This window comes from Ricinus communis, chromosome 4, assembly GCF_019578655.1.
Source record: "Ricinus communis isolate WT05 ecotype wild-type chromosome 4, ASM1957865v1, whole genome shotgun sequence".
In the NCBI taxonomy this organism is placed as follows: Eukaryota; Viridiplantae; Streptophyta; class Magnoliopsida; order Malpighiales; family Euphorbiaceae; genus Ricinus; species Ricinus communis.
Genome location: NC_063259.1, coordinates 26,693,850 through 26,711,475, shown reverse-complemented (window position 1 = coordinate 26,711,475; position 17,626 = coordinate 26,693,850). Strand labels below are relative to the sequence as shown.

The following is a 17,626-nucleotide window of genomic DNA, read 5'->3' as shown; positions in this document are numbered from 1 at the left end:
GCCCTTTACTTTGTTTAGATATTTCATATCTAGAATTCTTCTTTTTTATTAATATTTATATATTTTCTTGACAAAAGGTATAGATAAGTGTGAATTTTTTGCCAAAATACAATTAAATTTCTAAAACTTCTAAATAGTTTTATTACGCCTTTAAAATTTGAAAAGCATAAAATTTAGTTTCTTTTTTAACCAATAACAATGATGTTAATCTTTTTTTATCAAAAAAAAGGAGAGATCATTTTATAATTTATACCCGCAAAAAAATATAGTTCATTTTCTTATATGTAGAAAGTCAAAGTGGTCTTTTTTAGTACTTAAAAACTAATTTAATCTCTTATTATTATACAGTAAAATAGGCAAAATTAGTTTTAAAAATGTAATTATTTTGTTTCTTTAAATTTTAAAAGTGTTAATTGAAAGTGTATATTTTATCAATTTTTTTGCATGTATAAACATTTGGGTTTTTTTAAGTGAAACACATTAAGAGATTATCATTACAAAGCAAATAAAAAAAATCTATGTATTAGAGAACTAAGCTAAGAAAAGACACTCAGAAATATGCTTCTCGGCAAGCCAACACACTATTACAGTTTTTAGGAATATAATTAGTAGAGTCACTATGACAACTTGAAAGCCTTTCCTTGCTTAAAAACCAAAATAACACACAACCCACGAAAGATTACAACTAGTAATTATAACAAAATTGATTAAATATTTGTTTTCAATGAAAAACAGAATACCAGAAGCAAAACGTAAAGCTAGAGAAATTCCATGAGCTTCAGTAGCCAGCTTAGAGGAGACTTCAGTATGCAAATAACGCCATCTAAGAGAGAACCATCATTCCTCCTGCAAATAATAGCAACACTTGCTTTCCTAAAATAACTATAGTATTTAACGGCCAGATTCATAACATATTTAGCAATTCCATCCAGAAAGTAGAAAAAGAAATAATAAGAGGAAAGGCTCTGGATGTGACAGGAAGAATTAGTGATGCTTTTTAATCGCGTTTAAGAACTCCTCAGCAAGAACACAGCTATGAGAACCGGCCCTAATAGGACCAAGCGAGGAGTTACCAAGAATAGTGTGAAAAAATCGAATGTAGAAGAATTGAGATTTTATTGATCAATGATATTTTTATGAATTCTGAATCACAAGTGGGATATGCATTCTGTTATATACACTTGTAGTCTAACAGTAATTTTCTGTATAGGGAGAGGTAGAAGCATTATTTTCTCTTAGGGGAGAGGTGTTGCTCCTTTTCCCTAACTAGGCCTGTGATGATCTTGATATCTCGAGGTTATGACCAACCAAAGACCTGGTCCTTATCACGGCCTTTGTCACTGAGTTTTGCAGGTATTGTATGATTTGGGTGCTTCAACACTCCCCCTCAAGGTGGGTTCGAATAAATTGATAGAACCCATCTTGCTTAGGAGCCTTTGGTGGCTTGCTTTGTCTAGAGCCTTGGTGAAGACGTCTGTCAGCTGTTCGTAGCTTCTGACAAATGGGGTTATGATTTCTCCTGATTGGACTTTTTCTCTTATGAAGTGACAGTCAACTTCAATATGTTTAGTCTTTTCATGAAAGACTGGGTTCGATGTTATGTGTCTGGCTGCTTGGTTGTCACAGTACATCTCCATCAGATCTTTGCACTTTACTCCCATGTCAGTGAGCACTTGCTTAATCCAAATAAGCTCGCTAGCTGTTGATGCCATGGCTCGGTACTCAGCTTCAGCACTGGATCTTGCTGTTATTGATTGCTTTTTGCTTTTCCACATTACCAGATTTCCTCCTACAAAGACACAGAACCTAGAGGTTGATTTTCTGTCGCAGCTGCCTGCCCAATCTGCATCGGAGAAACCAGTAACGGTGTTAGCATTATTATTATTCTTCATCAAAATACCTTGGCCTGAAGTACCCTTGAGATATCTTAGGATTCTTTCGACCGCATCCAGGTGGGAAGTACGGGGAGCATGCATAAATTGGCTAATCATGCTTACGGCATAGCTAATATCAGGCCTGGTGACGGTTAAGTAGATCAATTTTTCTACCAACCGCTGGTAGTGACCTATGTCACTTAAAGGGTCGCCATCCTCTAGATTGAGACGGTTTTTCGTTTCCATTGGAGTATCTACAGGCTTGGCTCCTATTTTTCATGTTTCTTGTAGAAGATCCAGGACATACTTTCTTTGAGATAGGAATAGTCCTTTCTGAGATTTGGCTATTTCTATTCCGAGAAAGTAAGTTAATTGATCAAGATCCTTAATATCAAATTCCTCCTTTAGAGCTTGTTTTACTTTCTCAATCTCCTCATTACTATTTCCTGTTATAATGATATCATCCACATATACTAAAATAATTATGGTGTGAGTGTGAGTGTGTTTAACAAACATAGAAGAGTCAGAGGTACATTTGCTGAAATTAATTTTTAAGAGAAACTGACTAAGCTTGGCATACCATGCTCTCGGTGACTGTTTCAATCCGTAGATTGCCTTTTTCAACTTACATACCAGGGAAGGATCAGAGGCTATTGTATGGTCTGGTGGAAGTTTCATGTATACCTCTTCGGCTAGAGATCCTTGAAGAAATACATTCTTAACATCCATCTGAAATAAGCTCCACCCTGAGTTAGTAGCAACAGACAATAAAATACGAACTATGCTCATTTTAGCCACTGGAGCAAAAGTTTCCTAGTAATCTACATCATAAGTTTGGGTAAAACCCTTCGCTACCAACCGGGCTTTATACCTTTCAATGGTACCATCATGCTTGTATTTGATCTTATATACCCATTTACAGCCAACTGGTTTTTTATTTGGTGGTAGGGTAACAAGATCTCATGTTTCATTTTTCTCCAGAGCCTGGAGTTCTTCTTTCATAGCCTCACACCAATTAGGATTGGTATTAGTGTCATAGAAGGAGGTGGGCTCTGTGTGTGATGTGAGAGTGTTTAAATAAGCCTTGTATGAAGATGATACTGAAGTATAACTGATATAGTGATGAATGGGATACGATACCGAATTGGACACATAGTCCTTTAGCCGAGCAGGAGGCCTGGTAGGTCTAATAGATCTCCGCAGGGCAAGTTCTTCTGTTGGTGACTCATGATCTCCCCCTGAAGAAGTTGTCATAGGGATGAAAGTCTCTCCCCCTGAAGGGCTAGGGCCGATGACAGGCATATGAGTGCGCTCCCGTGCAGAGAGAGTTTCCTAAAGTATGCTGTCAAAAAAGGAAGAGTTAGAGGGAAAAAGGTCAGTTGAGGGTGTTGTGGGAAGAGAGGGATCATTAGAAAAGTAAGGGATAGTTTCGTTAAAGGTCACATCTCGGGAAATGTATGATTTGTAAGTGGTAGGATCATAACATTTGTAGCCCTTCTTTTCTGAGGAGTATCTAAGGAAGATGGTTTTGACACAACTTTTTTCCAGTTTATGGTGACGTCTAATGTGGACAAAGGCAGTGCAACCAAATACTCGAATATGACCTAGATCGATTTTTCTTTGTTTGAGGAGTTCCAGGGGGCTAAGGTTGTTAAGAACGGAGCTGGGAAGCCGGTTGATGAGATAGGCTGCAGTGAGGAGGGCATCCGACCAAAAAATGTGGGGAACATTGGTTTGAAAAAGGAGAGTACGAGTAACCTTAAGAAGATGTCTATTTTTTCTTTCTGAAACCCCATTCTGTTCAGGGGTATAAATGCAGGTAGTTTGGTGCAGAATACCCTCTTGGGAAAAGAATTCAGAAAATTTTTTGTTGACATATTCAGTACCATTGTCTGAACGGAAGATTTTAATTTTGGCATTGTACTGATTTTTAATAAAGGTATAAAAATTGAGAAAACATGTAAAAACATCATTTTTCCCTTTTAGTAAATAGACCCAAGTAATTTGAGAGTAATCGTCAATAAAAGTGACAAAATAGCGGAAGTGGTTATAGGAGGTAACGGGAGCGGGTCTCCAAACATCAGAGTGGATTAAATCAAATAATTTTTCTGAGTTAGTAGACGACGATGGAAAAGGTAATCTATTGTGCTTTGAAAATTTACAAACATCACAATAGCTTGAGTCTATTTTAAGATGGAAAAGGTGATTCAAAATTTTGTCTGACGGATGCCCAAACCGCCTATGCATCAACAGGCCTTGGTTGAAAGGTTTGGTTGTGGTCAAACACTGACTGGGAGTGGTAAGATAGTATAGGCCATTGTGAAGGTATCCTTCACCAATCGTCTTCCCGGTGATTCGATCCTGAAAAATCACTGCAGATGATGAGAAAATAACATTGAAATTTAAAGTCTGAGTTATTTTACCAACAGATAATAAATTCGATTTAAAATTAGGTAAAAGAATGATATTTGGTATGGTGTGATTAAAAAGGTTGGAGAAGCCAAAACCAGAAATTTCGGCTCCATCCTCATTGGCAACGATCACATGTTGGGAATCCATAGGAGTAAAATTGTGCAACTGTGTCGAATTCCAAGTCATGTGGTCGGTTGCCCCAAAATCAATAATCCAATCAGAATATGCAGGTAAAAAATCTGTGTAATTGTGAGATACTAAACCTGACCCACGGGATTGCTGAGACTGTAACATGGACTGAAGCTGAGAAATGAAGTACGAGATTTGGGAATTGTCAACTGGGCCGGATCCGGGTTGTGTTGGCTCAGCCCAAGAGGTGCGGCTGGTTTGGGCCGGACTGGCCCAAGAGCTGGGATCGGGCCGGCCACCGGGGGTTGGTCACGGACGGAGTCACGGCCGGCCCAAGGAGTCTTCTTCTTGGGCCTGACAGGCAAACAAATTTGAACCATTAATGAGTCACTCCGACCCGAAAAGTGTGTCATAACCCGTAGGATTAAACACACTTACTCCCACACCGCCCACTCTATTCTCCCCTCTCCTTTCTTCTTTCTCGCGCTGCCCTCTCCCTCGCTCACCTCGGTGCTGCGCCGACCGGAGGTTAGGGTGCAGGTGCCAACAACGAGCAGCGGTGTGACCCTACTTGTTGCAATGGTGACACCGCTCTGGTTCCTTGCTTGATGTGTGCTAATTCTTGTTTTAGATTGAAAATGTGTGTGAAGTTGTGCTCTTGTCCGTACAGGTTTCTCATCTTCTCCCACACAGCCTGTGATGATGCCAGAAGCATACATAATCTGGCAATCTGAGGCTCCATCGTGTTGGTAATGAGAGACATGACCAAATGGTCGTTTTTCTGCCATTCTTCGATGGTTTCAATCTCCTCTTTTGTTGGTTGGTTCGGATTTTGTATTGTTGGCTTGGTTAGGGTTCTTGTGATGAACCCTAACTTCTTCCTACCAGTTAAGCCAATGTAAACTGCTCTTGACCACTCGAAATAATTATGATTTCCCTTTAACACAATGTTTATGAGTTTGGTGAGATCATTTTGTGACATGATGAAAGAAGAAATTTCTAATTGTTGGGTAGATGATGACAGGGTCAATCATGCTCTGATACAATGTGGAAAAATCGAATGTAAAAGAATTGAGATTTTATTGATCAATGATGTTTTTATGAATTCTGAATTACAAGTGGGATATGCATTTTGTTATATACACTTGTAGTCTAACGGGCCTTTTCCCTTAGGGGAGAGGTGTTGCTCCTTTTCCCTAACTAGGCCTGTAATGATCTTGATATCTGAGGCCATGACCAATAGTCAAAGACTGTTGGTCCTTACTGCCGGTCTTTGCTTGCTGAGTTTTGCAAGTATTGTATGATTTGGGTGCTTCAACAAATAGCTCCATTTCCAGGTTTCCAGATGGTTCGGACAGTAAAAGTAATTCTATAGAGCACATTCTCTAAAAATGTACCCTTTCATATTGGAAATGATACCTTGCCACCAATCAGCAAAAGAAAGAATAAGAAAGGTAGAAGGGAGGCCAGCCAAATTTGTTTGGCTACATCACAATGGAACAGATTCAAGATAATTATAATTACTAGTTGTAATTATAACATAATAGGAATTAACGATAGTTCTTAATTCTATATCAGAAACAAAATCCTTCATAACATAAAGATTCCACCCATTCCTATTCAAGATATCACTAAAGATTCTACCCATTCCTATCTAAGTAATCACTCCCCTAATAAACAAACAAATTTTAAGATTTAGGAGAAAAGAGTTCGCAACCTAGTAAAGATGGGATCCATGGATAAGTGGATTGGCATTATTAACCTCCTTTCTCAGAATATCCTGACTGCAAGAATACTCTTCCATCTCCAAGAAGGTCTTTTACCAAGAGAAGCAGACCATTAATCTTTTTTGAACAATTAAAGTGTATTTCTCAAAGATCAGCTCTAAGGAGTGCTACAAAAGGGGGAGGACAGGTTGCAATCCAACAACTTAGAATAAGTCTTTCATGATTTTGACCTATAGAGAGTCAGCATTAAGGATTAGATTCTAGGCCAGCTTTCAATACGTTGAGATTTTCATGAAATATTTTTTATAATAGATCAAATTCGTATAATAAATTTTTTATCTTTTTAACTTTTAAATATTTTATTGTCGCCATCATTTCTTGAGATTTTTTATAAGGGTCAAAAGTTATTTTAATAATTATAAAATTTTAAGAAAAATAGAGGAATCAAATGTTATTTTTGCAAGAAAATTTAAAAATAAATAATTTATGAAGAAATTGAGGACTCAATGAAAGATTTGAAAGCTAAATTTATTCACAATAAACAAGTGTACAATGCACACTCAATTCAGATACAAATAAATGTTGCAATAGTTTTTTTATTTTCAAGAATAAAATAAGTGTCGCAGTGTTAAGAATATAAAAGCAAATTTAAGTGTCCAACTTGTTAGTTTAGAAGGCGAAATGATAAAATAAAAAATAATTAGGTACTTACATTTGCATTAAGTTTTTTTTTTTTTTTTGCTTTTTACTTGCATAGTTTAGGAATTCTCAAATCTTCAAAGGTCGGATGGAGATTTTAAATTCAAATATCTGTTTTTTCCAATGATAAAAAAAAATCTAGTGATTTTGTGAGTAGAAAAATAATGCTAATTATGGAAATGATTTGTCTCCAATACCATTAATCCAAACAGAAATAGAAGGGCAGTTGTCTAGACAGAAAAATTGACCATTTTTGGCATTACTTCTGAAATTTCTTGTTGAAAGAAATGTATCTAGGATTCTTTTTAAGATTTTGTGATTTACACACATAAAATGGTATTCTCTTATTCCCATTGGGTTGAACCACTAATAGTAATTGATACCATTAATCTCTAATGAAGATGAATAAACTTGATTCTTATTCAATATAATGATGGTAGGTAGGTCCACCATCCACCACTCTCACTCGTGGGAAATTTGTTGTTTGCTATACCACAAGACACATTATGTTCCATTTGAATATAGTTTAAGCTATAAAAATACCCAATATTCTGCAAAATGCGAATAAAAGCCGAACAGAGCCGAGCCAAGCCGAACCGAACTGAACAGAACCAAACCAAAAGCACTGGCCACCATTACCAAAGACGGTGGCATATGTGTAGCGTTGCTGTGCATTTTAAATCCAGAAAGACAACCTCAAAATACGGAACAGCTTACATAACCTCATAGCCTTCAACAGAACTAAGACAGTACATGTACATACCACAATACAAACATTTTCTTGCTCTGTCTCTCTCTCAACCATATCTTTTTTGCCTTGCTCAGCCTTTGGAGTTATTTTTTTCTCTCTCTTTTTCTCTTTCTGCTTTCATATATTCGCCCTTTTTATGTGTCTAATCTCTCTCTCGCCACAACAATCAAGCTTCTTCTTCTTATCTTTCTTTAACTCAACTGGGTCAGATCACAGCGAGTTGGCCACCTGGGTGACAATGCAAATCCCATTGCTTTTTTTTTTTTCAGCAGGTACTCAGTATTGTTTTCAGTAATTTTGGTGGTTTCTTTTTCTTTAATGTGTTTATGCTTCAGTTTGTTTTTCTGCTTTTGTTTTCAGTTTTTATTTTTCCTTTATTAGATTAGCTTATTATCCTCTTTTTATTATTTTTTTTCCATTCCTTTCAGTGTACGATCAGCTAAAGGAGTGACAAAAAAAAAAGTTTAGACCTTTTCGAACATTTCTGGATAACGGAAATAAAAGCCCAGAAACCCTAGAGGTTGAACCCCCAGATGGTGAAACTCTAGAAGCTCAGAACCCAGATAACAAAAATCTACAAGAAAAAGCTTCTGGGTCCTATCATTTGTTTGGCTTAAGTGGCAGCTTTAATATGGAAGAAATGAATCTGGATGTTCCTAAAGAACAGAACAGGAAAGTGGTTGATGCAAATGGTGAAGATCATAAGGTTGATAGTGTGGTATCAGTGAACAGACTTGTTAATATTAGAGGAGAGAATCCCGATGCCATTTTAAGTGCATTGGTTGATCTTGATGTGAGTGATACTGGAATTGGGAAGGATTCTTTGTTGAATGATGTAACTGATAGGATAATTGAGACTGAAAATGGTTCCCTCGCTACGGATTTCAGCGAGAATGCAGTGGATTTGGGTGGTGATGTGAATGCTGAAGTTGAAGTTGAAAAGAATGTGAATGATGAGGAGTTAGAAGAGGACGAGTCATTGGGAGTTAATGGCATTGTGTCTGGTAGGAAGTTAGAAATCTGTGGAGGCAATATATCACTTTATGTTGATTTTTCTGGTTCTCTAAGTGGGGTTAATGTTAACAATCTCAACGACATGGGTTATTCTGGGTCATTCGTTAGTCAAGAGGATCCTAAAGATATTGGTGATGAGGAGATGAAGGAGTTAATTGGAAAGTTCCATGTGGGTGACATTGTATGGGTTAAGACCAAAAACCAGTCTTGGTGGCCAGGAAAGGTTTATGATCCATTAGATGCAAGAAAATATGCTCTGCAGAGCGACCACAGGAACTGCCTGCTGATTGGGTATTTTGGGATAAGCCACATTGCTTGGTGCTTGCCATCCCAATTAAAGTCTTTCCATGAGAACTTTGAGCGCATGACTGGGGGAAACAAGGCTAGAAGCTTCCTTGGGGCAGTAGAGAAGGCAGCGGAGGAGTTTGGTAAGTGCCTGAGATCAGAGATGACTTGTTCCTGTATCCACAATAAATGTCAGCAGTCATCTGCTGATGTTGAAATTCAAGGAAAAGTTTCTTCGCCAAGTTGCAAATTTGGTGAATTTTCATTTACTCGGTTTGAACCAGTGAAGTTTCTTGAACAAATTAAAAATCTTGCACAGACATTCTCCAAGCTTGGCATCCTTGAATTAACTGTTGCAAAGAATTTTGTGTCAGCATTTTATGATTTTAGAGGACATGGTCAAGTGCCTGCTGAACAACTTTTTGAATCAATTGATGATCAAGACAGTGCTGGGGACAGGTCAATGGAGAAAAGTAACATCAGTGCTCAACATGGAAGCCAAAATTTAGAAGCTGCCAACGGGGAATTGCAAAGCACTGAGGATAAAGTTCTACAGCGAAAGAAGAATGAAGAGCTAGGCATGATTTTTGGAGAGGGCATGGGTACTACAGCAAAGAATTACAAAGGCGATCTTCCTGTAGGGAAGAATGTTCTAAATGATCTGGCATCAAATTCCAGGAAGAGAAAGAGGAAGAAGTATGCTGAAGTTGAAGGCTATGATGTCAGTCTTCCAGATTCTCCACCTCAGGTGGAAGCCAGCATCTTTGGATCTGCAACAATGATAGAGAAGGGCTCTGATCTGAGAGAAAGGAAGAAAAGCAAGTACCTATCATATCCCTATGTCAACTTGGAACATAAAGGCTTGCCAAGTGAAATAGAAGACCCTAAGTCTCAGAAAGTTTCTCAAGGAGCAGAACATGAAAAAGCAGTTAGTCATCAATTTATCGGATCACATTCAGTTTCTAAATCCAGTGGCAAGAGGTTTCAAAAGAAATGGTTCAGAAAATTTATACACAATAATGACGCATCCAATAACCCCGATCTGATAAATGCATCTGTAGCTGATTTGCTTTCTGAACTGTGTCTCACAGCGATGGATTGCCTGTATTCAAATGAAAGTAAAAACTTTGATTTAATAGAATGGTTCTTTGCGAGGTTCAGAATATCAGCATTTCATGATGAGTCTATTTACGAGATGCATTGCAAGAACATGATTGGTAGCAGTAATGAGGCACTGCAGGGGAAGGATACACTCGAGCCAACCCAGACTTTACTGGATGTCAAGGCTGAGCAAAAGATGCAGAAGAAGAAGAAAAATGGAAACTCAGCTCCTACAAAAATTAAATCCCTTCGTGGCTTATCAGATGTCAATATAAATATTGCTGCAGATGGCACACTTGTAAAAGATTTCTGTGACATGGGCCCTCCTACTCCTAATGGTAGGCCTGGGCCGAAGAAGAAAAAGAAGAAGCAAGGAACATCTCCTGCAGGTTTACCAGATTTGAATAGTAGTGGTGCTACAAGTAGTTTGTTGGTAGAAAGTTTTGAGTCTGTGAGCCATGTTGAACATGAGCCTAATCAGAGGGAGAAGAAAGCAGGCTCAGAGAATGTAAATTTAAGTGATGCAGAACCCGGCTCACTGCTACTAGATTTACAGGTGACAGGCCCATTTTCGGTGAATACTATACCTAAGGAAATTATGGGGGAGGGATCTGCTCCTAGTATACCAACTTCGGATGGAAACTGTGCAATTCCAGGCCTTTTGGCAAAAGAGCCTCCATCTATCAGCCCTCTCAGTGCTGAAGGTTTGCCTGAGCCCAAAAAAAGAAAAAGAAAGGACAAATCAACTGCTGAGCAGACTACAGTTGCTGCGATTGAAGCTGGTTTGGAGGGGACTCTTGCTGAATCGAGTATGTTGGTCAAACCTGAAAAGAAGAGAGCACGGAAAAAAGAAGTAAAGCCACGGCGGCCTAGAAGGAAATCAGCTGTGAGGCTACCGGATATAAACATAAATTACAATATCATGGATACAAATGGAGAAGGTCTGGGGACTGCTCTGATCTTGACATTTGCTCAAGGAGTTTCTTTACCTTCAAAAGAAGTTCTGGTTGCAACGTTTTGCAGGTTTGGGCCCTTGAAGGAGTCAGAAATACATTTGATGAAAGATTCTAATACTGCTCAAGTTGTTTTCTTGAAGAGTACTGATGCCGCAGAAGCAGCAAGGAGTTTAGAGAATTGCAGTCCTTTTGGTGCAACACTAGTCAATTACCGACTTCATCTTCTTTCAGCTGCTGGATCCAAAGAGGGAACTACTGCACCTGCAATGTCTTATGGGTCAATGCCAAGTCCTGCTGAGGCACCTCCTATTGACTTCATAAGGCAGAACCTAGAGATGATGACATCAATGCTGGAGAAGGCAGGAGACAATCTATCTCCTGAAATGAGAGCCAAATTGGAAACTGAGATTAAAGGCCTTTTGAAAAAGGTGAGTTCCATGCCTTGATTGGTTGTGGAATTATGTAGTAGGATGTTTACTCGAGTAGAAATCTGTGCTTGTTTTTTTAGCTGTTGGTTTTCCAGTCTGCTCTATCTCCGTGCATGTTAACTTTAGGACTAAGAGCTTGATGCATTGAGAGGACATCTACAACAAACAATATAATTATTTATTTAACCTTTTGCACGCTTCTGTGTGTATGAGGTTGTGCTTACTTGTGTTGTTGGTGAAGCCTGTATATGCTTGCAAAATGAAGCTAGGAGGATCATATTTGCATGGGCAAAGCCAACCGAGTATGCCTGACATCAATGACAATAGTTTATCATTCTTCCAGCAAAGTTTAAAAAGAAAATTTTCTTTTTTCCATGATTGATGACATTTTTTGTGCTGCAAGCAGAACAGCAGAGCATGCAACTTTAATAAAGCATATCCAGTTTTAGCGTTTCACGGAACCGGAGTTCTGCATTGGCATACTAACTAGACACCGACTGAGACCGGGAATTAACAAATGGACAATTCTCCAGTGACGTGAGATCGAGATAAATGCAATATAGATTTTCAAACTCTTTTTTTCCTTTTTAATTTATTACTATTATCTTAGATATGCAAACTATAAATATCACAATTCACGAAATTCACTAATTTTAAATGTGAACAAAAACAGCAAAATCTTGCAAGCCTAGATCATTGAATGGTGGCTTAATCAAATGAAAGACGGGTTCTTCGGGTTTTCTTTCCCAAAGATCGGGGGCCAAATTATCCAATTTTCGGATGAACTCTTCCTCGAGCCATGAATTATGTCGAGAGCCGTAATACCAGTTGGCTGCTAATGACTGAAAAATCAAAAGGATAGAGGCTTGGAGAAGCGCTTTATTTCAGTAGCCGTTTATAATGATTTCTGTTCTAGCTCAGAAATTTAGGGCTTTTGAGTTCAATTAAAGCCAGACAGGAGCTTTCTGTTATCAAGATATGATTAGATCAGTTGCTTGAATTTCCCCTTTATTCAAAAGTTCTTTCGGAGTTTTGTGCCAATGCTCGATTTCTCTTAAACCAAATGACCATATTGCTTGAGCTACATTTCAAACAATGTCATGTAGAAAGAAAAAAAAAATTACTGATAGGAGAAAACAATGGTAGTTCGTATATTGGCACAAGTCTCCTGAAAATCAGGATATTAACAGAAGACCTAGGGAAAAGAAAAAAAAAAAAAAAAGGAGGAAAAGAAATTAACTTTTCAGTATGCAAGACAGGAGCGTGTTTAAAATGAAGCAGAAGTGTAGAGTAACCAACTTGAGAGAGTGGTCTCCAGAGAAATCCCATTCTCATCATACCTGCTAACATAGATGAACTTTCTGCTAAGTGCAAAATAAGCATACTAGCAGGAATTGCTGACCAAAATTTTGTTAATTTAGCAGGAAAATGCAAGAGAGACATGCGACAGCTACAAGCTTGATGTTTAGGGTTATTACGGCAGTATGCCCCTGTGTGTAAAAGCTAAGAAATCCAAGCGCACCAATAGCCAGAAGTGTTTCCACAAGAGTGATGAAATAAGTTTAAAGCTGATTATTGAATCACATCTCTGATGACAATTGTAAACTATCTGCACAACAGATTTCATTACTGAGATACCATAATTTGAGATTCTGTCATTCTTCCATGCTCTAACTCAACAAAACCAAGAACCACTAAAACAACAAAGCCATCACTCCATAATTGCAACACCTCCAGCAGCTTTGATCTTCTCAATTATGTCATTTGCTTCCTCTTTGGTGACCCCCTGTTTAAGTACAGCAGGTGCCTTCTCGACCAGGTCTTTGGCCTCCTTTAACCCCAAATTAGTGAATGCTCTGACCTCTTTAATAACTTTGATTTTTGCTGCTGCATCAAACTTCTCCAACTTCACATCAAAGGCTGTTTTCTCCTTCTTTTCTTCAACCTTTGCAGCCACAGCAGCTTGGCTTCCTTGGGCACCCAAGTCCATGCCTTCTGTTGAGATTGTTTGAAGTTTTGGATGATTTAACTTGTAATGGAGCGTGGGACCAATTTGACGTCGCTCCTCAGGAGGCAAAGCAGCAATACGCTCAGCTAATTGAACAATTTTATCGGAGGGTGGAGGTCTAGGACCATAAGGATCATAGAATGCTGGATATTTGTACTTTCTGGGGTTGATTTTGGGATCTCTAGGGACAAAATCATGCTGGAAAAAACGAACCTGCAAAGGGCCAGTTATTTCACGAAGAGTATAACGGGTGCTAACCGACCTGAGAAGAGGAACAAACTTCATGGTTTCATGAACCAATAACAACACCTCAAAACGGAAAGAAGGCTAGAGAAAACATTATCAGTTTCAATCAAACAGTTTAAATAACCGATGCATCAACTACAAGAGACCCTTCCCTCCTTTCCTTATAAAAAGTAGAACAGCACAACTTTGTTGCCTGGAAACAAAAAGGGAGTTAATGTTCAGATTAAAGATTTCAAAAATGAAAACTCAAATACAGATATCTAATATATCCTTTCAGGAATTCGAATCAAGGAATCAAGCCAAAGTGGGAAAACGTACATGAAAATTATCAATTATGCAGATTTTATCTAAAGTAGAGAAAAGGTAGACATAGGCGATAACACAATAGGCAAAGAGGACAGTCAACTAAATTGTTGCTGCTCATAAGTATATATACACAAGAATGGAAGTGTAAAAAAAGGGACATATTTTATAATTTTAAACAGTGAAAGAGGCACATAAATAACAATTTAACACTAACCACAATCATTTCATAACTTCACCAATGAGATATTCAAGATTTAAAAAGAAGAACTACTGAAAAAAAAAAATCAAAATTCCTTTTTTGAATAAATATAGGAAATGAAACGAATAGAGCGTAGGATATTAGAAATGTTGATATAAAACACCACAAAAACCAACATAGAAAACAAAATCAGCAAGTTGCATCCCCTATGATCCGCCTTCTCAAAACACTAACTTTCAAATTTTTTTCCTTTTTTTAGTTTAAAAAAAGAAAAAGAAAATTAGAAGAAAGCAAAAACTGAGCACAAATTTGAAAGGAAAACAAAACGCACCAGTTGTTTGGTTGCACGTACGTTTGAACCGGAAAGTTGCTGATTACAGGGCAAAACCCCTGCAAGATTTGTACTTTTGAATAGTAAACCCTAGGCAATGTGTTTGAGAAATGACATGAATGGGCTAGTGAGCCTTAAGCAAGCTGGATATTCTAATGACTTTATGATCCAATGAGCTTCCCTCAGCCCATTTACTTTTACCAGACCCGAATTCTTTAAGGTTTTTTTTTTTCCTAAGTTCAAAAAGGCATTATGTTTTTCTTAACAACTTTTGGTTAAAATTTGAAAGAGGATTTCATTATAAGAATGAATTGGCACAAAATTTTACCATAAGATTGTCTCATTAAACTATTTTTGAGGGACAAAATCTCACAAAAAAAGAGTATAATTAAAATATGATGAAGTCCAATAAACACAAATCTAAGAGACAATTACATGGTGGTTGAAAAAAAGAGACAATAAATGCATTATATATTTTTTATGCCTTATCATCTCAAAGTTTAAGCTTTTATACAATGTGCCCTATTAACTTAAATTCTTATTTTTATTTTTATTTTTAAATTTTTAAAATTACTTTTAAAAAAATATAAATTGATTTTTTTTTTTAAAAAAAGGTAATTTATAAAAAGTAAAAAAATTCAAATCCCATGTTGGCATGAGTATTTCTCATATAGCATGAGAGTTGAAAAAGAACCTACACTTATCTTATTTTTTATTCATTAATTTATCTTATTTTCTATTCATTGGAGAGCCAACAAGTCACGAACTATATAATAAGGGTAGTCATTTTTTTACACTCGCAATAAAGACAAAAACTCACCTGGTGAGGAGGAGATGACTCGAACTCGAAATTTCTCATTTTCAAAAGCAAACGCTCTTGCCACTTGAGCTAGGCCTCAAATGCACATGAGTTTATCTATATCTTTATGTTTTATTACATTTGAGTTAGTATGTTTTTATTATACATCACATGCTAGTTAATGGACCTATTATGTGTTAAGCATTAGTAATATATGTGAAGAATATTAATATTTTATATGATATTTAAATTTCATCTCCTAAACGTATAAACTTTTGAATGAATAAAAGCGTTTCTTGCAATTAAGATTTCATTTGAAAAAAATACTACAATTGAAATTACAAATATCTTCTAATAGAACAAGACTTGAGGTCAGCACATAAGTTTTCTACCATTGGTATTACGATCTCCATTGTCAAATAAATGTTCAAATCTGAGAAAATTTTAATTAATTGTAAAAGAAATATGGAAGGAGATGTATTAGAACAAATGGGTCATATAGTATTTGGTTTACTTTTAGTTTGTGTTCGTTTTACTTACCTTTAGTTTGGTTATTCATTTGTTATACAACATGCACGACATAAATTAATGTGATTCACAAATTTGATTTTTGTGACTTTTAATTTATCGATTAATTCAAATTAACTATGCCTCCCAATTAATCGCATCTGCAATATGTTTTCCTAATATATTTCATTTGAATATTCTCTAATGTCATATTAGTTTGGCCACGAATATTTTGGCTTCACTTTTTAATTAATTTTACTTTACTTTATAGTTTTAAGCTATTTTTACTATTTATTGCATTTCTTAACTTTATAATTTATTCTTACTATATACTTTATATATAAAATTGTTAGCCACCCTCAGCATGTTATATTTGATTGTTTCGAATTATTAAATAAAGTTAAGTATGATACATATTCGCGTGCTTCTAATTTTATTAGTTATGAAAGAAAGTTACCTACTTAAATCATTTATGTCAAAATGTATCTTAAGTGTCATGCTATTCAATTTTAAAATAAATGAGTAAATTTACCCGAATCAGTTTGATCTGGATCAAAAGGGTATTTTAGTAAGGTTATTTTTATTTTTTATGGAGTAATATATAATAGTGATAATGTACAATGACTTGGGTGTTTTAAATGAAATTTGAGTTTATGGTTAGGGTTTTATTTTGTAATTTAAAATTTAAAAACAAGGAATAGTCTCTCTCTTAATTAATGTTGTTGCTGGGAGACCTTGAATCACTAAACCTCTCTCATTTGCTTCATATCTCGATTCTCCCTCTCCCTTACTCTTTTGTTTTAATTTTCTCCTTTTTTATTTGAAATTTTTATGATCTTGCCCACTCTCTCTCTTTTTTCTTTTCTCTTTTTCTCTTTCACTAAGTTTTTTATGTTCTTCAACATATATAATTTTTTTCTAATTCTTCTATGTGTTTATATTTTTTCTTATTTATTTGTGAAGTGACAATTAACTTATTAAATCATTTAAATCTTCAATGAAATCATGTTTTATTTTATATTTTCAGAATCAGCAATATGTGCATATTCTCCTGCATAGTCAGTATTTCTGTTTTCTCCTCCTTTTCATTTTTCTCTTGCCTTCTTATTTTAATTTTCTCTTTCTCTATATCTCCCTCTCTCTTAGCTTTTTATGTTCTAATCCACTGTCTCTTCTCTTTCTCTTTATTACCAAGCTTTCTATGTTTTGTAATATATATGATTTTTTTCTAATTCTTCCTTATATTTATATTTTATTATTTATTTGTAAAACGATAATTAACTCATTGAGTTCACATTCTATTTTATTTTTTTCAGAATCGGTAACCCATGCATCTTTTTCTTCTCATTTATTGCTCATTGCATATGAGTTACCATGGCTTCCATCACCACTTTCTATCAAATTGTCATTTTAACTAAATCTAAATATCTCATCCATTAATTAATCTCTATGTCGGTTATTATATATCATCCATTAAAAGAGATTTTAATAAAAATTTTAGTAGCAATCTATGCATTTTCTGTGGGGATCTTTTATCTTATTTTAGTCCCTAAAATCATTAAGAGTGATATGGTGATTTTAATTCTTATTTTCCAAACTGATCCTATTAAAATGATCCGCTGCTTACCTACTAGAATAAATATTAAAAGAAAAAAGTACCAATTCTCCAAGAAATAGTACAAAAGTACCAAATGGGGCCACATGCAGTATGAGCACGAGACTCGAAGAGAATTTCTGCTTTTTCTCTCACTCACTCCAACCTTCAATTTTGGCTGTCTCGTCCCAACCACACATTTTTCTCAACTCACCATCCGGATCAGAGCTGATAGCATAAATATAATAAATAGAGTTTAG

The 17,626-nt window shown here is 36.1% G+C and overlaps 2 protein-coding genes across 3 annotated transcripts; one reads left to right on the top strand and one right to left on the bottom strand.

Moving 5' to 3' along the window:
- The first annotated feature begins 7,414 nt into the window (after window positions 1-7,414).
- LOC8277429 (serine/threonine-protein kinase ATM) lies at window positions 7,415-12,611 on the top strand. Of its 2 annotated transcripts, XM_048372696.1 has the most exons (4): window positions 7,415-7,864; window positions 8,021-11,376; window positions 11,783-11,913; window positions 12,050-12,611. In XM_048372696.1, exons 2-3 carry the CDS (start codon window positions 8,224-8,226, stop codon window positions 11,864-11,866), a joined length of 3,237 nt encoding a protein of 1,078 aa, XP_048228653.1. In that variant the 5' UTR covers window positions 7,415-7,864; window positions 8,021-8,223; the 3' UTR covers window positions 11,867-11,913; window positions 12,050-12,611. The 2 variants fall into 2 exon arrangements, with proteins under 2 accessions (XP_048228653.1, XP_015579463.2); XM_015723977.3 differs by lacking the exon at window positions 11,783-11,913.
- Window positions 12,612-12,925: 314 nt separating this feature from the next.
- Window positions 12,926-14,622, bottom strand: LOC8289001 (50S ribosomal protein L7/L12). The gene is made up of 2 exons (XM_002511348.4): window positions 14,467-14,622; window positions 12,926-13,823 (listed from the first exon to the last, which is right to left on the bottom strand). The coding sequence occupies exon 2, from the start codon at window positions 13,667-13,669 to the stop codon at window positions 13,088-13,090; it is 582 nt and encodes a 193-aa protein (XP_002511394.1). The 5' UTR covers window positions 13,670-13,823; window positions 14,467-14,622; the 3' UTR covers window positions 12,926-13,087.
- Between the last annotated feature and the right edge of the window lie 3,004 nt (window positions 14,623-17,626).